Raw genomic sequence first — 16,281 nt, 5'->3', positions numbered from 1 at the left:
GAGTGCTGGGATTAAAGGCATGCGCCCCCACGCCCGGCTATTTTTTGATTTTTCTGCATAAACTGGCTACTTTGTGGGGGTGGGCGGGTTGTGTAGGTTAGTGGGGGGTGTCTTAGCGTTTCTATTGCTGTAATGAAATATCCTGACCAGAAAGCAAGTTGGGGAGAGAAGGGTTTATTCGGCTTATACTTCAAGATCATAATCCGTTATCAAAGGAAGTCAGGACAAAACTCGAACGGGACATGATCCTGGAGGCAGGAACTGATGCAGAGGCCAGGGGGAGCGTCTTGCACACTGGCTTGTTCCCCATGGCTTGCTCAGCCTGCTTTCTTATAGAACCCAGGACCACCAGCCCAGGGATGGCGTTGTGCACAATGGGATGGGGTGGGCCCTCCCCATCAGTCACTAATTAAGAAAGAGGCTTACAGCTGGATCTTACGGAGGGAGACATTTTAACCGAGGTTCCCTCTTTTCAGATGACGCTGGCTCCAGTCAAGTTGCCTGACCAGCCAGCACAGACGGGGGAGGGGTGGTGGCTCTGCTTGCTACCCTCTGCCTTTTTTTTTTCTCAACTTCTCTTGCTTTTTTCACTCAGTGCTCAGGGGGATTGGTACGAGAGAGTGCATCTATTCTCTTTAGGGGATTTAGGGGAGCAGCTTTTCCCTGGGAAACCTTCACAGACAGACTTCTGGGTCAACTCCCCCCCATTGTAGATTTGGCAGAAGGGTGTGATTGGGGAAGTGGGTTTTCTAGGGAGGACTTATCTAACAAGCCTTGGTGGCCATGGGGTTTCCTCTTCCTCACAGGGCGTGCACTGGCCTTTGGTAGGTACAGGGGATGGCTAACCCCAGTAGTCAAAGACATTTAGTTCCTCGCCCGTGGCGCCAGGGTGGGGAGGCCCCTGACACTGTTGAAGTTTCCACCCCAGCCCTGAAGTCTTTCCCCTCCCTTCTTGCTTTTCCTCAATATAGCTAGGGTTCGAGAGAACACACCCACCGGCGATCCCTGAGATGGAGCTTCTTGCTGCCCTTTTCTTGGGGCTAGCAATGCCCTTAGAAGACCATCGCCAACCATGGGAACAGCTTCATTGCATCCTTGGCACTGGGGGTGGGGGGTGGGGCTAGAGAGATAGCTATTATGAGCCATTCTCTTCTGCCCTTTACCCCTAGAACCTTATTTTCTTCATCCATTCACTCGTTTGCAAACATATGGAGCCACTCTTGAAAATGACCCAGGTTCAGTTCCCAGCATCCACAGATGGGCTAACAACCATCTGCGATCTAATATGATGGCCTTTCCTGACCGCCACGGACACTAGATATGAACAGTTGCAGGCAAGACACGTATACACATAAAATAAAAACAAATAATTCTTATTTATTTATTTACCTCAGTTTATCATACCAGGGTTTCTCTGTGCAGCCCTGGCTGTCCTGGAACTCACCCCTTAGACCAGGCTGGCCTCAAACTCAGAGATCCACCTGCCTCTGCCTTTCTGAGCGCTGGGACTAAAGGTGTGTGCCACCATTCCTTTAATAATAAAACTCCTTTAAATAAAATTTTTGAAAGTTTCTGGCAATTACAACATAGAGTGTCACATAGTAGGGCCAACTACTTATTCAGCGGGGAAAGAGAGTTGGTTCAACTTGAGTTGGAGATGGTGAGGGAAAGAGTTGAGGAGAGCCTCCTCGCCTCCCAGAGTCAATGCTGTGACCTTAGCCGAGATGTGTAACAGTGAGGACATGGAACCTGACGAGACCACCCCCAGGAGGCAGGCAGGACCCCCCAGTGGAGGGAAAAGGACACCAATCCGCCTGCAAAACTTTCGACCTAAAATTTGTCCTGTCTAAAAGAATTGTAGGGACAAAGATGGAGCAGAGACTGAGGGAATGACCAACCAATAACTGTCCCAACTTGAAACCTATCCCATGGGCCTAGCATAACTGTCCTCTGAGAGGCTCCACCCAGCAGCTGACTCAGACAGAAGCAGAGACCCTCAGCCAAACATTGGACTGGTCGGGGACTCTTATGGAAGAGTTGGAGGAAGGACTGAGGGCCCCCAAGGGATTGGCAACCCCACGAGAAGACCCAACAGTCAACTAACCTGGACCCCTGGGAGCTCTCAGAGTCTGAGCCACCAACTGAAGAGCATACATGAGCTGGAATGAGCTCTCCCCTCCCCACACCCCTGCACATATGTAGCATATGTACAGCTCAGTCTCCATGTGCATCCTCCAACACCTGGAGCAGGGGCTGTCCCTAAAGCTGTTGTCCATCTGTGGAATCAATTTCCCAATAGTGAGAAAGGATGTGCCTAACCCTCTCAGAGGAGAAGGGGATGAGGGAAGACTCTGTGAAGGTGGGACCTGGAGGGAGGCAGCAATTGGGATATAAAATTAATTAATTAATTAATTAAGAAGAGCATCCGCTTGCTCACTGCTCTCTGCCCCACTGGAGGACTAGTAAGAAGATGTGCGGGGCATAAGGCAGGCTGGAGTCATGACAAGACAGCTGGGGAACGGAGGCAGCCATTGGGAATGCAGCTCAGGGGTAGATGGCGCTTCCCTGGTGAAGGGGTAGATGGCGCTTCCCTGGTGAACGTATTGTAGCTTTGCTCCTTAGTTCTAAACCCTCAAATCAACACCCTGAGCCAAACAAAGAATAACTGAACAGATAGACACTCCTTTAGGGGTGAATGTGACTTCAGAAGTTTTCAACGTCCTCTCCTGTATGCACCCCTCCCATTCTCAGAATCTAGAGCAAATGTATCAACTACAGGTTTAAAAAAAACAAAACAAAAAACTGCCCGAGGCCCAGAGAGGTCAGCTGGCTTGCCCAGGAACCCAGTTAGAAAAACATCGAGCTTGCTTCTTTTGACCTAATCCTATGTCTTATAAGTTTTCTTCAGTGAAACTCTTTTTTTGTTTGTTTTTGTTTGTTTGTTTGTTTTGTTTTTAGAGACAGGGTTTCTCTGTGTAGCCTTGGCTGTCCTGAACTCACTCTGTAGACCAAGCTGGCCTCGAACTTAGAAATCCGCCGGCCTCTGCCTCCCGAGTGCTGGGATTAAGGGCATGCGCCACCACGCCCGGCTCTTCAGTGAAACGCTTACCAAGGTCTAAATATCGTCGATGGGGGAACCTGACTTACGGGAGTGCAAGGGACCAGTTTTCTAATTCACAAAGAAGCCACATTTAAGGATAATGACTTCAACCCATTATGGGTGTATGGGCCTGAGCCTTAACAGGTGTGTGGCAATCCCTGCATTGACCAACTGAGGTCAGCATTGAGCCACCGACAGCCTTAACCAAAGTGCCTATACTCTCTCTGACAGGGAGCCTTTCTGTCACTCCAGGAGTCGGGAGAAGCACCCCAGTGGCGGTGTTACCTCAAAAGATGGTCATTACCTTTGACTCAAGCTGCAATGTGGTCAGGCCCTGACTTTTCTTGACATCAGCCTTCTGCCAGGGGCGCCACCCAGCCCCTCCCTCCGTGCTGGTGTTCTCTGCTTCCCTTTGGATAGCCCTACTTCCCACCCCTGCCCACTGTGCTAGGCTTATCTTCAGGGAAACAGGCCCAGTTTCCATGGTGACCAGGCGGTCAGCTTCTTTCACTGCCCCCTCCTTTCAATCCCCCATTCCCTGGCGCTTCCAGGGAAAGATATTGTCTATGACCAGAGAAGATGGGAGTGGTCTCTTGGGAGTTCTGAAGTTGACCAAAAGGAATTGTCCCCCCCCTTTTTTTTTCTTTTTAAGAATTATTTATTTATTTTATGTATATGAGTACAGTGTACCTGTCTTCAGACACACCAGAAGACGGCATCAGATGGTTGTGAGTCACCATGTGGTTGCTGGGAATTGAACTTGGGACCTCTGGAAGAGCAGTCAGTGTGCTCTTAAGAGCTAAGCCATCTCTACAGTCCCAGGAATTGTTCCTTTTACAACTGTCCTCTGTCTGAGGTTGAGGCCCCCTGAGATAGAGACAGTGATGGGCATCAGGGGGAAGGCCATAACCAAATGAAAAGGATGGGTAGTTCATGTAGGTTAGGAGAGTCCTGGGCTGGGACCTCTGTCTGTTCAGGGAAGACAGAATGTGGTGAGACAGGCTGAAACCAGAGTGAGAGGCTAGCGTTGGCTGCGAGGCAGTGGGCTGGAGCCACTAGAATGAGGTACCAAGGTTTCTCTTGTGTCATGGGTGCGGAGGAGAAGTTTGCCCTTCTGGAGACTACACAGGTCCTGTTCAGGGAAAGAATGGACCTTTTGATCCAAAGAGGGTCATTCGGGCTGACACTTCAAAGCAGTAGGTGGATAGAAGACCATCTGTTCTCTCTTGGGAGGGAGGAATAGGAAATGGGGCGTGGAAGCCGAAGCGCGGGGTGGGGGGAGCAGGCAGAGGTGGGGGGTACAGGGAGTGGCTTTCCTGATCCAGAGGCAAGGGAGCACCTGCCACCTCAGCATGCTTATTCCCTAACCCCAGAGATCAGATACCTATCAACACCGCCTCAAGGTCACCTCCTGCTCCAAAGGAACTTCCGGAATTGGGAATTGAAGCTAGCTCTTCCAGAACGCTAGACAAGTGTTCTGTCGCTGAGCTATAACCCCAACCTACTACCTAACCCCCTTTTTTTGGACAGTGTTTTGGTGTATATAGTCCAGGCTGGCCTGAAGTATTGCTCCTCCTGTCTCAGATGTGTGTCACTTCCCTTCACAAAGAGAAAGCTCTGAAGTCTAGGAGCCATCCTGTGGGTGCTGGCAGGTGGCACTCACTTGCCCTCCACATGCCTTGGTCCCCTCCGGGTAAGAAAGAACAGTTACTGTCTGACAAAGACCCCAGTAACACAGCGGGTTGGCTCAGTGACTATTCACATCCAGCATGACCATCGCCCGGTCTTTATCACAATCTATATTATACTGACTGGTTTGCATGTCTTCTCCTCAACTAGACTGCGCTTTTTGAAGGCAGGGAATTGCATTTTATTTCTATACATGACATACAGTAGGTGCCGAGTACTTGTTTATTTATGGATGCATCAGGAATGCACGCACGCACGCACGCAGAACACTGCCAGTCTCTTCTGTGTCTTGGTCAACGCAGGGAAAAGTGGCAGTGGGTGGGCGGCACACAGGGCTCGGCTACTGGCAGTCACTCAGCTTGCTGTGGTCTGTGATTTGACCCCCCCTACCTCGGCAGACTAGTGGACTTTTTTCATTGTACCCGGGAGGAACAGAACAAGGGCTTAGAGAGAGAAGGTGTTCGCCTAAGGCCACGCAACTTATGGTAGGGCCAGAATTAAGAGTTAGAATTCAGGTGTCCTTTATCCCCGTCCTAAGGAACTGGATGCACTTCATCGCTTTTCTGGGGCTGCTCTTGGGAAGGAGGGAGAACCTTCCTGCGGCTCCTCTCTCTGCCCTCCAGTAGTCCTTTCTTGGATTTAGCTTCAGCGCCTCTAGAGTCCGGCTTCTGCCTTAACCCTTTACCATACAAATTAGGAATAAGGGTCTTCCCTAAGACGCCCAGACTCATTCTCTTCTCCCCAGCCTTCAGCCTCAAGGACTTGTGGGACCAGAGATGGGAGACGGATGCTGCTTGATCCTCCCGCTCGCCAGGGCCCTTCCAAGAGGGCAGCTGGAGAGGAGTTGAGGCTGAGATCTTCCTAGAATGGGCAGGCGCAAGGAAGATGCGGTGAACAGGGCCGAGAGACAGAAAGGGTGCGGGGAGCCCCTGTTGCTTCTCCCCTTTAGCGGTGTGGTGGTGGTTATTAGGAAGGCTTGGGGGAGGCGGAGTTTGGGGGGCTGGGGGCGGGGCTCTGATGCCCTGGGAGGAAGAGGGGGGGCGCGCTGGCTCCAGCTCGGCTCAGACAAAAGGCGGCGGCGGGAGCGGGCGGGAGGCGGAGCGGCGCCGCGAGGGCCTCAAGGTGACACCCGCCCCCGGCCCCGGCCCCCCCAGCCCGGCCCCTTCAGTCCGCCCTCCCACCCATCCCCCCATCTCCGGCCTCCCCCGTGCCCTTTCTAGGCCCCCTCCCCCCGGCGGGGGGTGGGGAGCAGAGAGGGCCCCGCCCCTCGCGCCCCCTCCTCAGGGCCAGCGCAGGATGCCCCCGGCCCCTGGCAGCCCCCCGGGAGGTCCTGAGCTCGACGCGCCCCCTCTACGCCATGTCCCCCCCTGGCTCGGCCGCGGGAGAGAGCGCCGGCGGCGGCGGCGGCGGCGGCGGCTCCGGGGTCCCGGAGGAGCCCATGGCAGCGGCGGACGAGGGCCCCGCCCGAGAGGAGGTGAGAGCCGGCGGCCCCCGGTTCCCCCCCGCACGACCGCGACCTGGCCCCCATCCCCCGCACCTCGCGCGGTCCCCGCCGGTTCCGCCGCAGAGCGGCCGGCGCCCCGCACCCCGAGCCGGCCGCTGCAGCCGCAGTCCAACACCACTGCCCCGACCTGGCTGCCCGCGCAGTCCGCTGTGGCGAGGAAGGGGCCGTGTCGGGGGCGGGGCTCACGGGGGTCCGGGGCAGGGGGAGGGGCCCTGGGCGGAGCCTCGCAGACCCCGGGCTTAGCAGAGAAGGGCTAGGCCAGCCCCCGGGTGAGGATGGTGGGCGGCATCCCACCTTGAAGGCTGGGCGGGAGGATTGGAAGTGCTGGGAGGCAAGAAGAGTACCTTGGGGGAAGTGATGTTGTCACCCTAGCTGGGATCATAGGAAGATCAGCCGGGTACAGAGGCCATACCCCCTGGGGTCACTGGGAGAGTGTGTGTGTGTGTGTGTGTGTGTGTGTGTGTGTAAGGGGGCTGCTGCTCACCTCTCTCTCTTAATGCCTGATGCTCCCCCTAGGGGGCACCAAGCTTAAGAATTTCTGAGTCAGTACTGTGCGTGTACCTCGCTAGGGTCCCACTTTTAGTCTTTTGAAACCGGGAGACAAAGAAACTAAGGGAAATAGAAGCCCTCCGTCCCAGCCTCGCATCCGCACTGGTGCACACCGTGCATATTGCATGGGGGCAGGAGGAGAGTGGGGATGGACGTGTGGGTAGCCCCTTTCGGTTGTACTCACATTGGGACAAGCACATGACCAGGCGGGCACACAGGTGCACCGATGGACCAGACTTCCAAAGGCACAGCTCCTGAAAGGCTGTCTTCTTCCTGCCTTGCAGGTACCTGCTTGGTGTTGTGTCTTGTTCTTCCTAATTATGCCCAGAAATCTAGGGCCTCTGCTTTAACTGTACACTTGGTTTCCACTACCTTATCTCTCTCTTTCTGGCTGGTCCCAAGGCCAGGAGTGAAGAATTAAAGGGGCCAGTCAGCGCTGCATCAGAAGGTTGTGTGTGCGTGTATGCACACATGTGTGCAACAATGCAGAAAGGGTGGAAGACAGGTTATTTGAGCAATCAGACTCAAACCTTTATTGATTATGTGCCTGCTGGATGTCACTTAGGCAAAGAGAATGAGACATGAGGCCCTGCCCTCAGGAGCACTCCATCTGGTGGAGAACTATTCATGTAAACAACTCAGAAGGTACCCAGTGCTTTTAACCTGACCGGCCCTGGGAGAGTCTCAAACATTAGTGACAAATGCCTGGGCTTCCAATGTCTTCCTTACCTATGGTCCACACCCCCATCTTCTCTGCCCAGGGGCCCCATTCCCTCTTTCCCACCCTAGAACAGAGAAGGAAGAATGTGTGCTCGCTGGGAAGGGGGTGTGTGTGAATAGTAGGGAGACTCACAGAAGGACACAGAGGAGGTGGGAGGGATGAGAGTGACCTGGAAGTGCTAGATTGTCTGTGAGGGGGAGAGAGGTGCGTGAGCCAACGCAGAGTGGCTCCCCTGGAACCCAGGACTGACAATATCTACAAGAGGTGAGGGCCCCACCTGTTAAGAGGGGAGATGATGTCAGTGGGTCCCTCCCTACTCTCCTGGGACCTCTGGAAAGGGTCTGGGCTGAGGACTTACCTTCGCTAATGCCTGTTTGTCTATTCCTTTTTTCCCCCATCCACCCCTTCTCTTGTTTCATCGCCATCTTTGTGTCTGCCTTTGGAACTCTTTCTGGATACCATCCTATCCATCTGGGCCTCCACTTCTGATCTTTCTCTGCCTCTTGTGGTGTCTCTCTCTGTACTTTCCCGTGTTGGCATTCTGGTCACTTTTTTCTCGTGTTTCTGTCTGGGACCCTTCTGTGTTTATCTCTGGTCTCTGGTTCCCATCTCTGTCTCTTCCCGCTACATTCCTGTCTGCCACCCCGGTGCTGGTCTACTGTCTCTCCATCTCTGTTCGTCACCTCTGTGCTGGCTCCCGTCTCGTCTCCTCACCTTGGCATGCCCTCCCTTCTCATCTGAGCAGCAGCGTCCCATCCAGCCCTCTTTCACCAAATCTCTCTGCCGTGAGTCTCACTGGAAGTGCCTCCTGCTTTCCCTGCTCATGTACGGCTGCCTGGGGGCAGTGGCCTGGTGCCACGTCACCACAGTGACGCGCCTCACCTTCAGCAGCGCCTACCAGGGCAATAGCCTCATGTACCACGACAGCCCCTGTTCCAATGGCTACGTCTACATCCCCCTGGCCTTCTTGCTAATGCTCTACGCGGTCTACCTGGTGGAGTGCTGGCACTGCCAAGCCCGCCACGAGCTGCAGCACCGTGTGGATGTGAGCAGCGTTCAGGAGCGCGTGGGCCGCATGCAGCAGGCCACCCCCTGCATCTGGTGGAAGGCCATCAGTTATCACTACGTCCGGCGAACTCGACAGGTCACCCGATACCGCAATGGAGATGCCTATACTACTACCCAGGTGAGGGGCTGTGCGGAAGCACAGGCTGTTCAAGCCGAGGGAGGTTGCTCCAAGATTGCCTGCCTTTCTCTCTGCCTGTGAGGGAGCAGGAGACAGTAGCGAACCCCCGTGGGTATCCAGTAACAACAACAAACACCAACAGAACCTAGCTCCAGGCACATACAGACTTAAAACGGTTTATTTAATTCTTACAGTAAACCTATGAAGTAGGTATTTTATTTTAAGGAGCAAACGAGTGTGGTGTAGTGGTAAAAACCAAACCAAACCAAACCAAACCAACAAAAAAATCCAAAAAACAAAACAAAACAAAACAACCCCAAACCTGTCCAAGGTCAAATAGTAGGTAAGGAGATGGGACTTAAACTCAGCTAGCTGGCTCCTGGATGGAGTCTGTTTAGTGCTTCGTGTCTGCAGATGACTTCATCTGTATAGGCTCACCTGTTCAGTAAAGTAATTATTACCAAGTACTTATTCCCAGCTAAGGAGACCTCAGCTCAGACTTGCCTGAGGATACTCCTACTTGGCAGAGGTAGACTTAAAGTCAGGTTTCTGGGTCTCAGGCCAAGACTCTTAGAGGGGGTGGTTGTGCGTGGTACAGGGTTTTCAGGGGAATCACCACTTAAGGTATTAAACCCACTGGGGCTGGGAGAGGGAGGGGGCGGAGATAATGATGATGATGATGAAAATGATGATGATGGAGGAAATGATCTCAGGTATAAGGACTTCGGTCTGTGTTGGGATGGGTAGACAAAAGCTGCAGTCTGCTCCCCTCGCGACTCCAACTTCCTCCTGCAGGTCTACCACGAGCGGGTCAACACACACGTGGCGGAGGCTGAGTTCGACTACGCTCGCTGTGGCGTCCGGGATGTGTCCAAGACGCTGGTGGGGCTGGAGGGCGCGCCGGCCACGCGGCTGCGCTTCACCAAGTGCTTCAGCTTCGCCAGCGTGGAGGCTGAGAACGCGTACCTGTGCCAGCGCGCCCGCTTCTTCGCCGAGAACGAGGGCTTGGATGACTACATGGAGGCGCGAGAGGGCATGCATCTCAAGAACGTGGATTTTCGCGAGTTCATGGTGGCTTTCCCCGACCCGGCTCGGCCGCCCTGGTACGCCTGCTCGTCGGCCTTCTGGGCGGCAGCCTTGCTCACTCTGTCCTGGCCGCTGCGCGTGCTGGCCGAGTACCGCACGGCATATGCGCACTACCACGTGGAGAAGCTCTTCGGTCTGGAGGGACCGGGCTCGGCCAGCAGCGCTGGCGGCGGCCTGAGTCCCAGCGACGAGCTGCTGCCCCCGCTCACGCATCGCCTACCGCGAGTCAACACGGTGGACAGTACCGAACTCGAGTGGCACATCCGTTCTAATCAGCAGCTGGTACCCAGCTACTCGGAGGTGTTGCTCATGGACCTGGTCGAGCTGGGTTCACGCTGCGGCGGGCCAGGGGGTAGCTACGTGCCCAGGTGTCGATACGGAGGGGTTGGTGGCCCGGGCGCGGCGGGCGTGACCCCGAACTGGCGGAGCTGCGAGCACTGTCAGCGAGCGGTCAGCAGCTCGTCCATCTTCTCACGCAGCGCGCTGAGTATCTGCGCCAGCCCGCGGGCTGCCCAGGGCCCCGGAGCGAGCGCGGGGTGCGGGGGCAGCCGCTTCTCGCTCAGTCGCCTCTACGGCTCCCGGCGCAGCTGCCTGTGGCGCAGCCGGAGCGGGAGTGTCAATGAGGCGAGCTGCCCCACGGAGCAGACGCGTCTGTCGAGCCAGGCCAGTATGCGGGACAACGAGGACGACGAGGACGAGGAGGAGGCCGGGCCACCGCCGCCCTACCACGACGCCCTCTGCTTTCCTGTCCTCATCGTCCATCGGCAGGAGGGGTGTCTGGGCCACAGCCACCGGTCACTGCATCGCCATGGCTCCTGCGTGGAGACCTCACTGTGACCTCCCGCCTTTGGAGGGAGCCTGCGCCGCAGTTCTCCTTCCTGCCTCTCCTTGTGTTGTGCTCCCTGTGTGTAGCAGGGGAAGGCAGGATGGTGGCTAAGACCAGGCAGGGTATGAGAGAAGGCAGGAGGTGAGGGGCACGCTCAGACAAGACCTCAGTGATCTGAGACTGCTTCCCTGTACACAGACAGAGGCTGGGAGATTGGCAGCTCTCTAAGAATCCCATCCACCTGGGCAGAGGTGGTTCTCTTCCAGTCCCCACCGAGTTCTTGCAGGGGGGTACACCCCCTTTTCCATGCATACTCGAGATTTCCCTTTCAGGCTTTCATCGAGTCTTGACTGTTAGTATGTTGTGGGACCCGTTTCTGGCCGCCCAACCAAGGGAGTCATCATGGTGGGCACCAGGAAAGGCAAGGCACTTGGGGCATTTTTTTTTTTTTTCCTCCCCGGCTCCTCGTGGAGACGGGCGGTGGTTTGGTGAAGAGCAGCAGAGTTGGCTTCCAACCAGCTACTGTGTTCCCGGGTCTGAGGGTGGGGCCAGATGGCAGCCCAGTATTCATCTCCGTACCTTGAAAGAGTTCTGGCTTCTCTGGGGCGTGCCGGGAAAGCCACACTCATCACTGTTGTTTGTTTCATTGAGCCCCAGAGGTCCGGTCCTGGAGGGACTTTTTCATCACACCAGTGACGTCACTCACCTTGGGGCTTACCGGCTCTGAAGAGCTGTTGTCAGGGTGCAGGGGAAGGGAAGGGAGGGCACAGCAGGCCCTTTCTGGAAAAGACTCAGCCTCCGGTCCATCAGCTGCTTCCTCCCCTGGGTTCTTGGGTAGGTGCTTCCATCAAGGAGGCCATCCTGGAGGTCCTCATTAAAGCCGGCCAGGGGTGAGTGAGCAAGTGGACAGAGCCTGAGACACACCTCGATGTCGAGACCCCTCAGGAGCAGAGTTAGTAATGGTTGGTAGACTGAGACTAGCCCTGATGGTGTGGCATCAGGCGGGCGGGCGTGCTGTCGCTTTTCCTCGGTGGCGGCGCAGACTCTTTTTTTTTGTTTGTTTTTGTTTTTTTTTGTTTTTCGAGACAGGGTTTCTCTGTGTAGCCTTGGCTGTCCTGGAACTCACTCTGTAGACCAGGCTGGCCTCGAACTCAGAAATCCACCTGCCTCTGCCTCCCGAGTGCTGGGATTAAAGGCGTGCGCCACCACGCGGCGCAGACTCTTAAGAAGGATGTCCCTCACACATGCCTCCATAGAGCCTAGTCCATCCCAAGCCCTAACTAGAGAGATACCCATTTCCAGTGGCAGGAGATCCGTTCTCGCCAGACCCTCCACGTCCTCCTGTCCCGCGAGTTGAAGCTCTAGGTCTTCAGAGGGGCTCCATGACACAGCCCCGGGGCACCAGCCCTTAGTCCTCTCCCTTCAAAGCTCTGACGCCAACTTTGCTCTCCCTATACCCTCTAACCCCCTCCACCCCAGTGTGCATGTCTGTGTTTGGCCCCTTGCTCTCCCAGCTGCCCTGGCTGACGTTTTCCCAGCAGACTTAGTGCCCAGGGATTGGGTTCACATCCATCCAATCTTGCTCCCTCTGCTTCTTGCTTTGCCTTCACCATCAGAACTCTGTCTTTTTGGCTTTCCCTCTTCCTCCTGGCTCTGCCAGGCCTATGCCAACCAATGGGAGTGGCCCCTACCTATGCAAAAATCTCCTCTGGCTCCCCGTCCCCTTTTTCCCTGCGGGATGTGGGAAGCCCTGTTGTGGGGGAATGCCATGGTCTAGGGCTCAAATGGTGGCTGAGCTTTCTGGCTATACAGAGATGCTTGGGTGAGGAGGGAGGGGTGTCAGAGAAGGATAGGTTTGGGCGGAAAAGAACAAGTACAGCTGCCCACTGGGTTTCCTGGGCAACAGTGTCCTCTGGCCAGCTAGCACAGAACCCTCCAGGACCCTGAGTTTGAGCTGTGTGTGTGTGTGTGTGTGTGTGTGTGTGTGTGTGTGTGTGTGTGTTGAGTATTGGAGCACAGGTACTGAGTGAGCTGTGGCCTCAGGCCTCAGTTCTTGGCCAGCTGGCACCTGAATGTCTTGTTCTCATTTAGGGGCAGCTTGGCCATGTCACAGCTCCAAGGAGGGAAGGACTTGGCTCATCCTCCTTCATTTTGGGTCCAGAAACTGAGCTTGGCCTTGGGAGAGGAGTGGGGGGTTGGGGGGAAGCCCTGTTATTATTTTTGCCTGACCATTTCCGCCTAGGTCTCCTCGCACAGACAGCCTCACCACACACACACACACACACACACACACACACACACACACAGACTTAGAGAGAACGCAATTCTTTGGTCTCTTTTCTTGGTAGCTTTATTGATTGCCAGGGAAAATGAAAACCAGAAAATTAATTAATCTCTAAAATTAAACTTTACACTGAATGTTCTTGTTTCTCTAATTAGAACCTCTGCTAGCAGCTGTGGCTACACACACACACACACACACACACACACACACAGATACAGACACACACACACACACACACCCTCACACCTACATGTTTGCACTCTGGAACTGTCAGAGGGTATCAGGCACAGAGGACTCTAGGCTGCCCCGACAGGCACACACACAGTCACTCCCAAGCCCCCTCTGGTGCTCTGCTCAGCGCCTGCTTCTTGCAAAGAGTCCCTGGAGTGCAGGCCCTCCGGGATTGCAGCTGCAGTCGCCCATCTTTGAGGTAGACGGGCACTGGGGTCACTCAGCCCGGGTAGAGTTGGGAGATAAAGGGTCTGGATTAGTCAGTCAGACCCTCTCGTGGATCCATAGTCTGTGATTCCTATGGGTGTAGCCCCATGGTGGGCAGTCATGGCGTGCCAGGGACTCAAGGAGAGGGCACCTAGAAGACTGTATGTCCTGAGGATAAGGGCTTGTGGGGTGGGCTAGGCCTGGCTCGGGAGAAGACAGGTTTCTGTCAAATTGGGTGCATCACACTGTGGCCTTTCTGTCATGGAATTCCAAGCGCAAAGATTGTACAAATCACACTGATGGATAATAAAAGTGTGGATGACTCACTGGTCTGCGCCCTCAGAGTGACACTTGTTCCCCATCCTTCTGTCCCCCCCCCCCATTCCCAGTTTGAGGGTAAGGGCGAGATCTGTACAAGCAGACAACGCCAGGGGCCTGCCAGGCAAGTAGCATCTCCAGGGAAGGTGGGAGGGAGAGGGAGACAGGCATAGCTCTGCTCTGTGTGTGTGTGTGTGTGTGTGTGGGTGTGTGTGTGTGGGTGTGTGTGTGTGTAGAGACTGAGATCAGGGCTCAACTATCTGCTTAGTAGAAAGAGAAAGGGGTGGGGTGAGTCAAGAGGTAGATGATGCTCATGAAGAGTTTGAGCAGGGATGGTCTCTTTAGAGTCCTTTGCCTTCCCTGTTCCTGTTATGGGTCTAGTAATGGCCATTTTCTAGGTGGGGGAGTTAGCTCACCCATTTCATCCTTAGGCGCCCCTTCTGTATGTACCTCAGCATCTTCGCATACACAAATCTGGCCGCTCATTCCAAGGAGATTCGTGATCCCTTCTTCTCGCTACCTCAGGACCAGGGGCAGACATATCAAGGGTGTGAAATGAAGGTGTGGTTGCCGGGGTAACCCATCAGATCACCGTCTATCCCCGTTCCACATCTTAGCCCACAGAATTCTCAGCACAGTTGTTAATGGGTGAGGAGAAGTGGCCAGGATTCAGGGTTCGCTGGCGGGAAGCCTCTCGGTTGGCATGCAGAACCTGGCCAATGAGGTACTCGCTCTCCTGGGATACATCTGACAGTCGCAGGTCGAACTCTAGAATGGTCTTGTTGTCTGATATGCCTTCCAGGAGTTGCTTCCCACCATCCTGGGGAGGAGTGAGGCAGGGGGTCACTTCATATCACACTGCAGGGTCACGTGAACAGACTTCCATACAGATGGGAGACCTTTAAAAGCCACATGTAACCTATCTGTTCGGGCCATGGGCAAAAATGCCATTCTACTTGAAAAATTGTGGTTAAGGCTGACTAAGGTTAGGCTCAACCTAAACGTGGATTCATGGTAGCGATGTAGTTCCGTTCCTTCACTTCAGTCTTGGGGACCTGAGACTAGTTGGTCTAGTGAGACGTGAAGGGAAGTTTGGAGGGGATGGAAGAAGGAAAGACAAGTATGGCTACAATCCCAGCAGCCGGGAGGCGGAAGCAGGTGGAGCTTGGAGTCTGAGGTCAGCCTGGTCTACAGAGTGAGTTCTAGGACAGCCAGGGCTGCATGGTGAGACCCTGCTTCAATCAATCAGTCATCAACCAATCGCTCAAATCACTGTACTTCCCCTCCCAGAAACTAAGAGCTAAAGGGAAAAGAGGAGCCTGGAGGTGACCCCGAGGCAGGAGCTTGACTACAAGCACCAGGGCCAGCATTAGGATCTCCAGAGTTCATGGGAACGCTGAGAAGGTAGAGCGGCCCCTTGGGGGTCCGGGAGACAGAGGATCTCCAGAGCAAGCTGGCTGGCAGATCGGTCACTTCAGAGGGCGCGTCCGGGTTTGCCTCAGCAAATAAGGTGGAAGAGCCATTGAGGATGACGGCAGACATCCACTTAGGGTCTCCACATGCATGCACACTCGTGTTCATGCTCATACAGGTACACCCTCACATATGCGTGTATAGCACAGACACACGAACAATGAAAGAGATTGGGCCCTGGCGCGCGCACAGGAGAAGAAAACACGGCCCCTGCGCGGAACACCACACAGTCTGCTCCTAGCATTTCCGCCCCCGCCCCGTCCCGCCCCGCCCCCCTGCAAAGGGTCTACGGTAGTTGGATTCCACCCCGTGCCCACCCGGCCCGGAAGCCATGACTCACCGGCCCAATGTGGTTGCAGGATAGGTTGAGGCTGACGAGCGTAGTGTTGACTGTGAGCATCTGGGAAAGGAGTGTGGCTGTGGGCTCAGACAGCTTGTTGCCACCAAGGTGCAGCACGGAGAGGCACTTGTTGGTCTCCAGGGCGTGGGCGATTGCTTGGCCTCCCTCGTCCTCGATACAGTTGAGGCGGAGGTTGAGGGAGACCAGGTTGGTGTTGTGTGCCAGTGCGTGAGCCAGTGACTGTGCACCAGGCGCCTGCAGTTGATTGTTGGCCAGGTTGAGCACTCTCAGGCGACTGTGGCTCAGCAGCTTGGCTGCCGCTCGTGCGCCACGGTCTCCGATGAGGTTGTGGGATAAGTCCAGCTCCTCCAGGGCTGGGTGGTCCAGCAGGCTACGGATTAGAATGCGTGCCTTATCGTCGTCCACCTTACTTCGGGTCAGCTTGAAGATCTGCGGGCAGGTAGGAGTTTTTACAGTACCTGCCAGTCTGGGATAGCCTGCGCTACCTAACTGCCCTGGTCTGGTACAGAAAGAAAATACAAGGTGGCTGGAGGCTCAACACCTGGTGTTAGCCACCTACCTGGCTTTCAGGTGTGTGTGTGTGTGGGGCGTCACTCGATGATGCAGAATTACTGACAGGTGGCAGAGGGGAAGGCTGTCACCATGCCCAGCTCATTCTCCATTTGCTGGATGACCAAGAAACTGACAGTGGAGCCGGGCGTGGTGGCACATGCCTTTAATCCCAGCACTCGGGAGGCAGAGGCAGG

The 16,281-nt window shown here is 55.1% G+C and overlaps 2 protein-coding genes across 2 annotated transcripts in view; one reads left to right on the top strand and one right to left on the bottom strand.

The window, feature by feature from the left end:
• The first annotated feature begins 5,983 nt into the window (after positions 1-5,983).
• Positions 5,984-11,771, top strand: Tmem151b (transmembrane protein 151B). The gene is made up of 3 exons (XM_021217994.2): positions 5,984-6,263; positions 8,309-8,749; positions 9,545-11,771. Exons 1-3 carry the CDS (start codon positions 6,147-6,149, stop codon positions 10,670-10,672), a joined length of 1,686 nt encoding a protein of 561 aa, XP_021073653.1. The 5' UTR covers positions 5,984-6,146; the 3' UTR covers positions 10,673-11,771.
• A 1,225-nt stretch (positions 11,772-12,996) lies between these two features.
• The window catches only part of Tcte1 (t-complex-associated-testis-expressed 1), a 19,668-nt gene continuing 16,383 nt past the window's right edge, over positions 12,997-16,281 (bottom strand). The window contains exons 4-5 of the mRNA XM_021218229.2: positions 15,515-15,964; positions 12,997-14,521 (exon numbers count right to left, since the gene is read on the bottom strand). Coding sequence (XP_021073888.1) covers positions 14,315-14,521; positions 15,515-15,964 — 657 coding nt within the window. The 3' untranslated portion in view covers positions 12,997-14,314. The remainder of the gene's footprint in view (positions 14,522-15,514; positions 15,965-16,281) is intronic.

This window comes from Mus pahari, chromosome 18 (assembly GCF_900095145.1).
Source record: "Mus pahari chromosome 18, PAHARI_EIJ_v1.1, whole genome shotgun sequence".
Classification (NCBI taxonomy): Eukaryota; Metazoa; Chordata; class Mammalia; order Rodentia; family Muridae; genus Mus; species Mus pahari.
The sequence above is the reverse complement of the archived record's forward strand: the minus strand, read 5'-3'. Positions and strand labels throughout refer to the sequence as shown.

Bases quoted from the DNA above. Each gene is read 5' to 3' on its own strand.
- Tmem151b (XM_021217994.2), top strand. From the start codon at position 6,147: ATGTCCCCCCCTGGCTCGGCCGCGGGAGAGAGCGCCGGCGGCGGCGGC. The intron at 6,264-8,308 runs GTGAGAGCCGGC...TCATCTGAGCAG, and splicing joins AGGGCCCCGCCCGAGAGGAG to CAGCGTCCCATCCAGCCCTC. The intron at 8,750-9,544 runs GTGAGGGGCTGT...TTCCTCCTGCAG, and splicing joins ATGCCTATACTACTACCCAG to GTCTACCACGAGCGGGTCAA.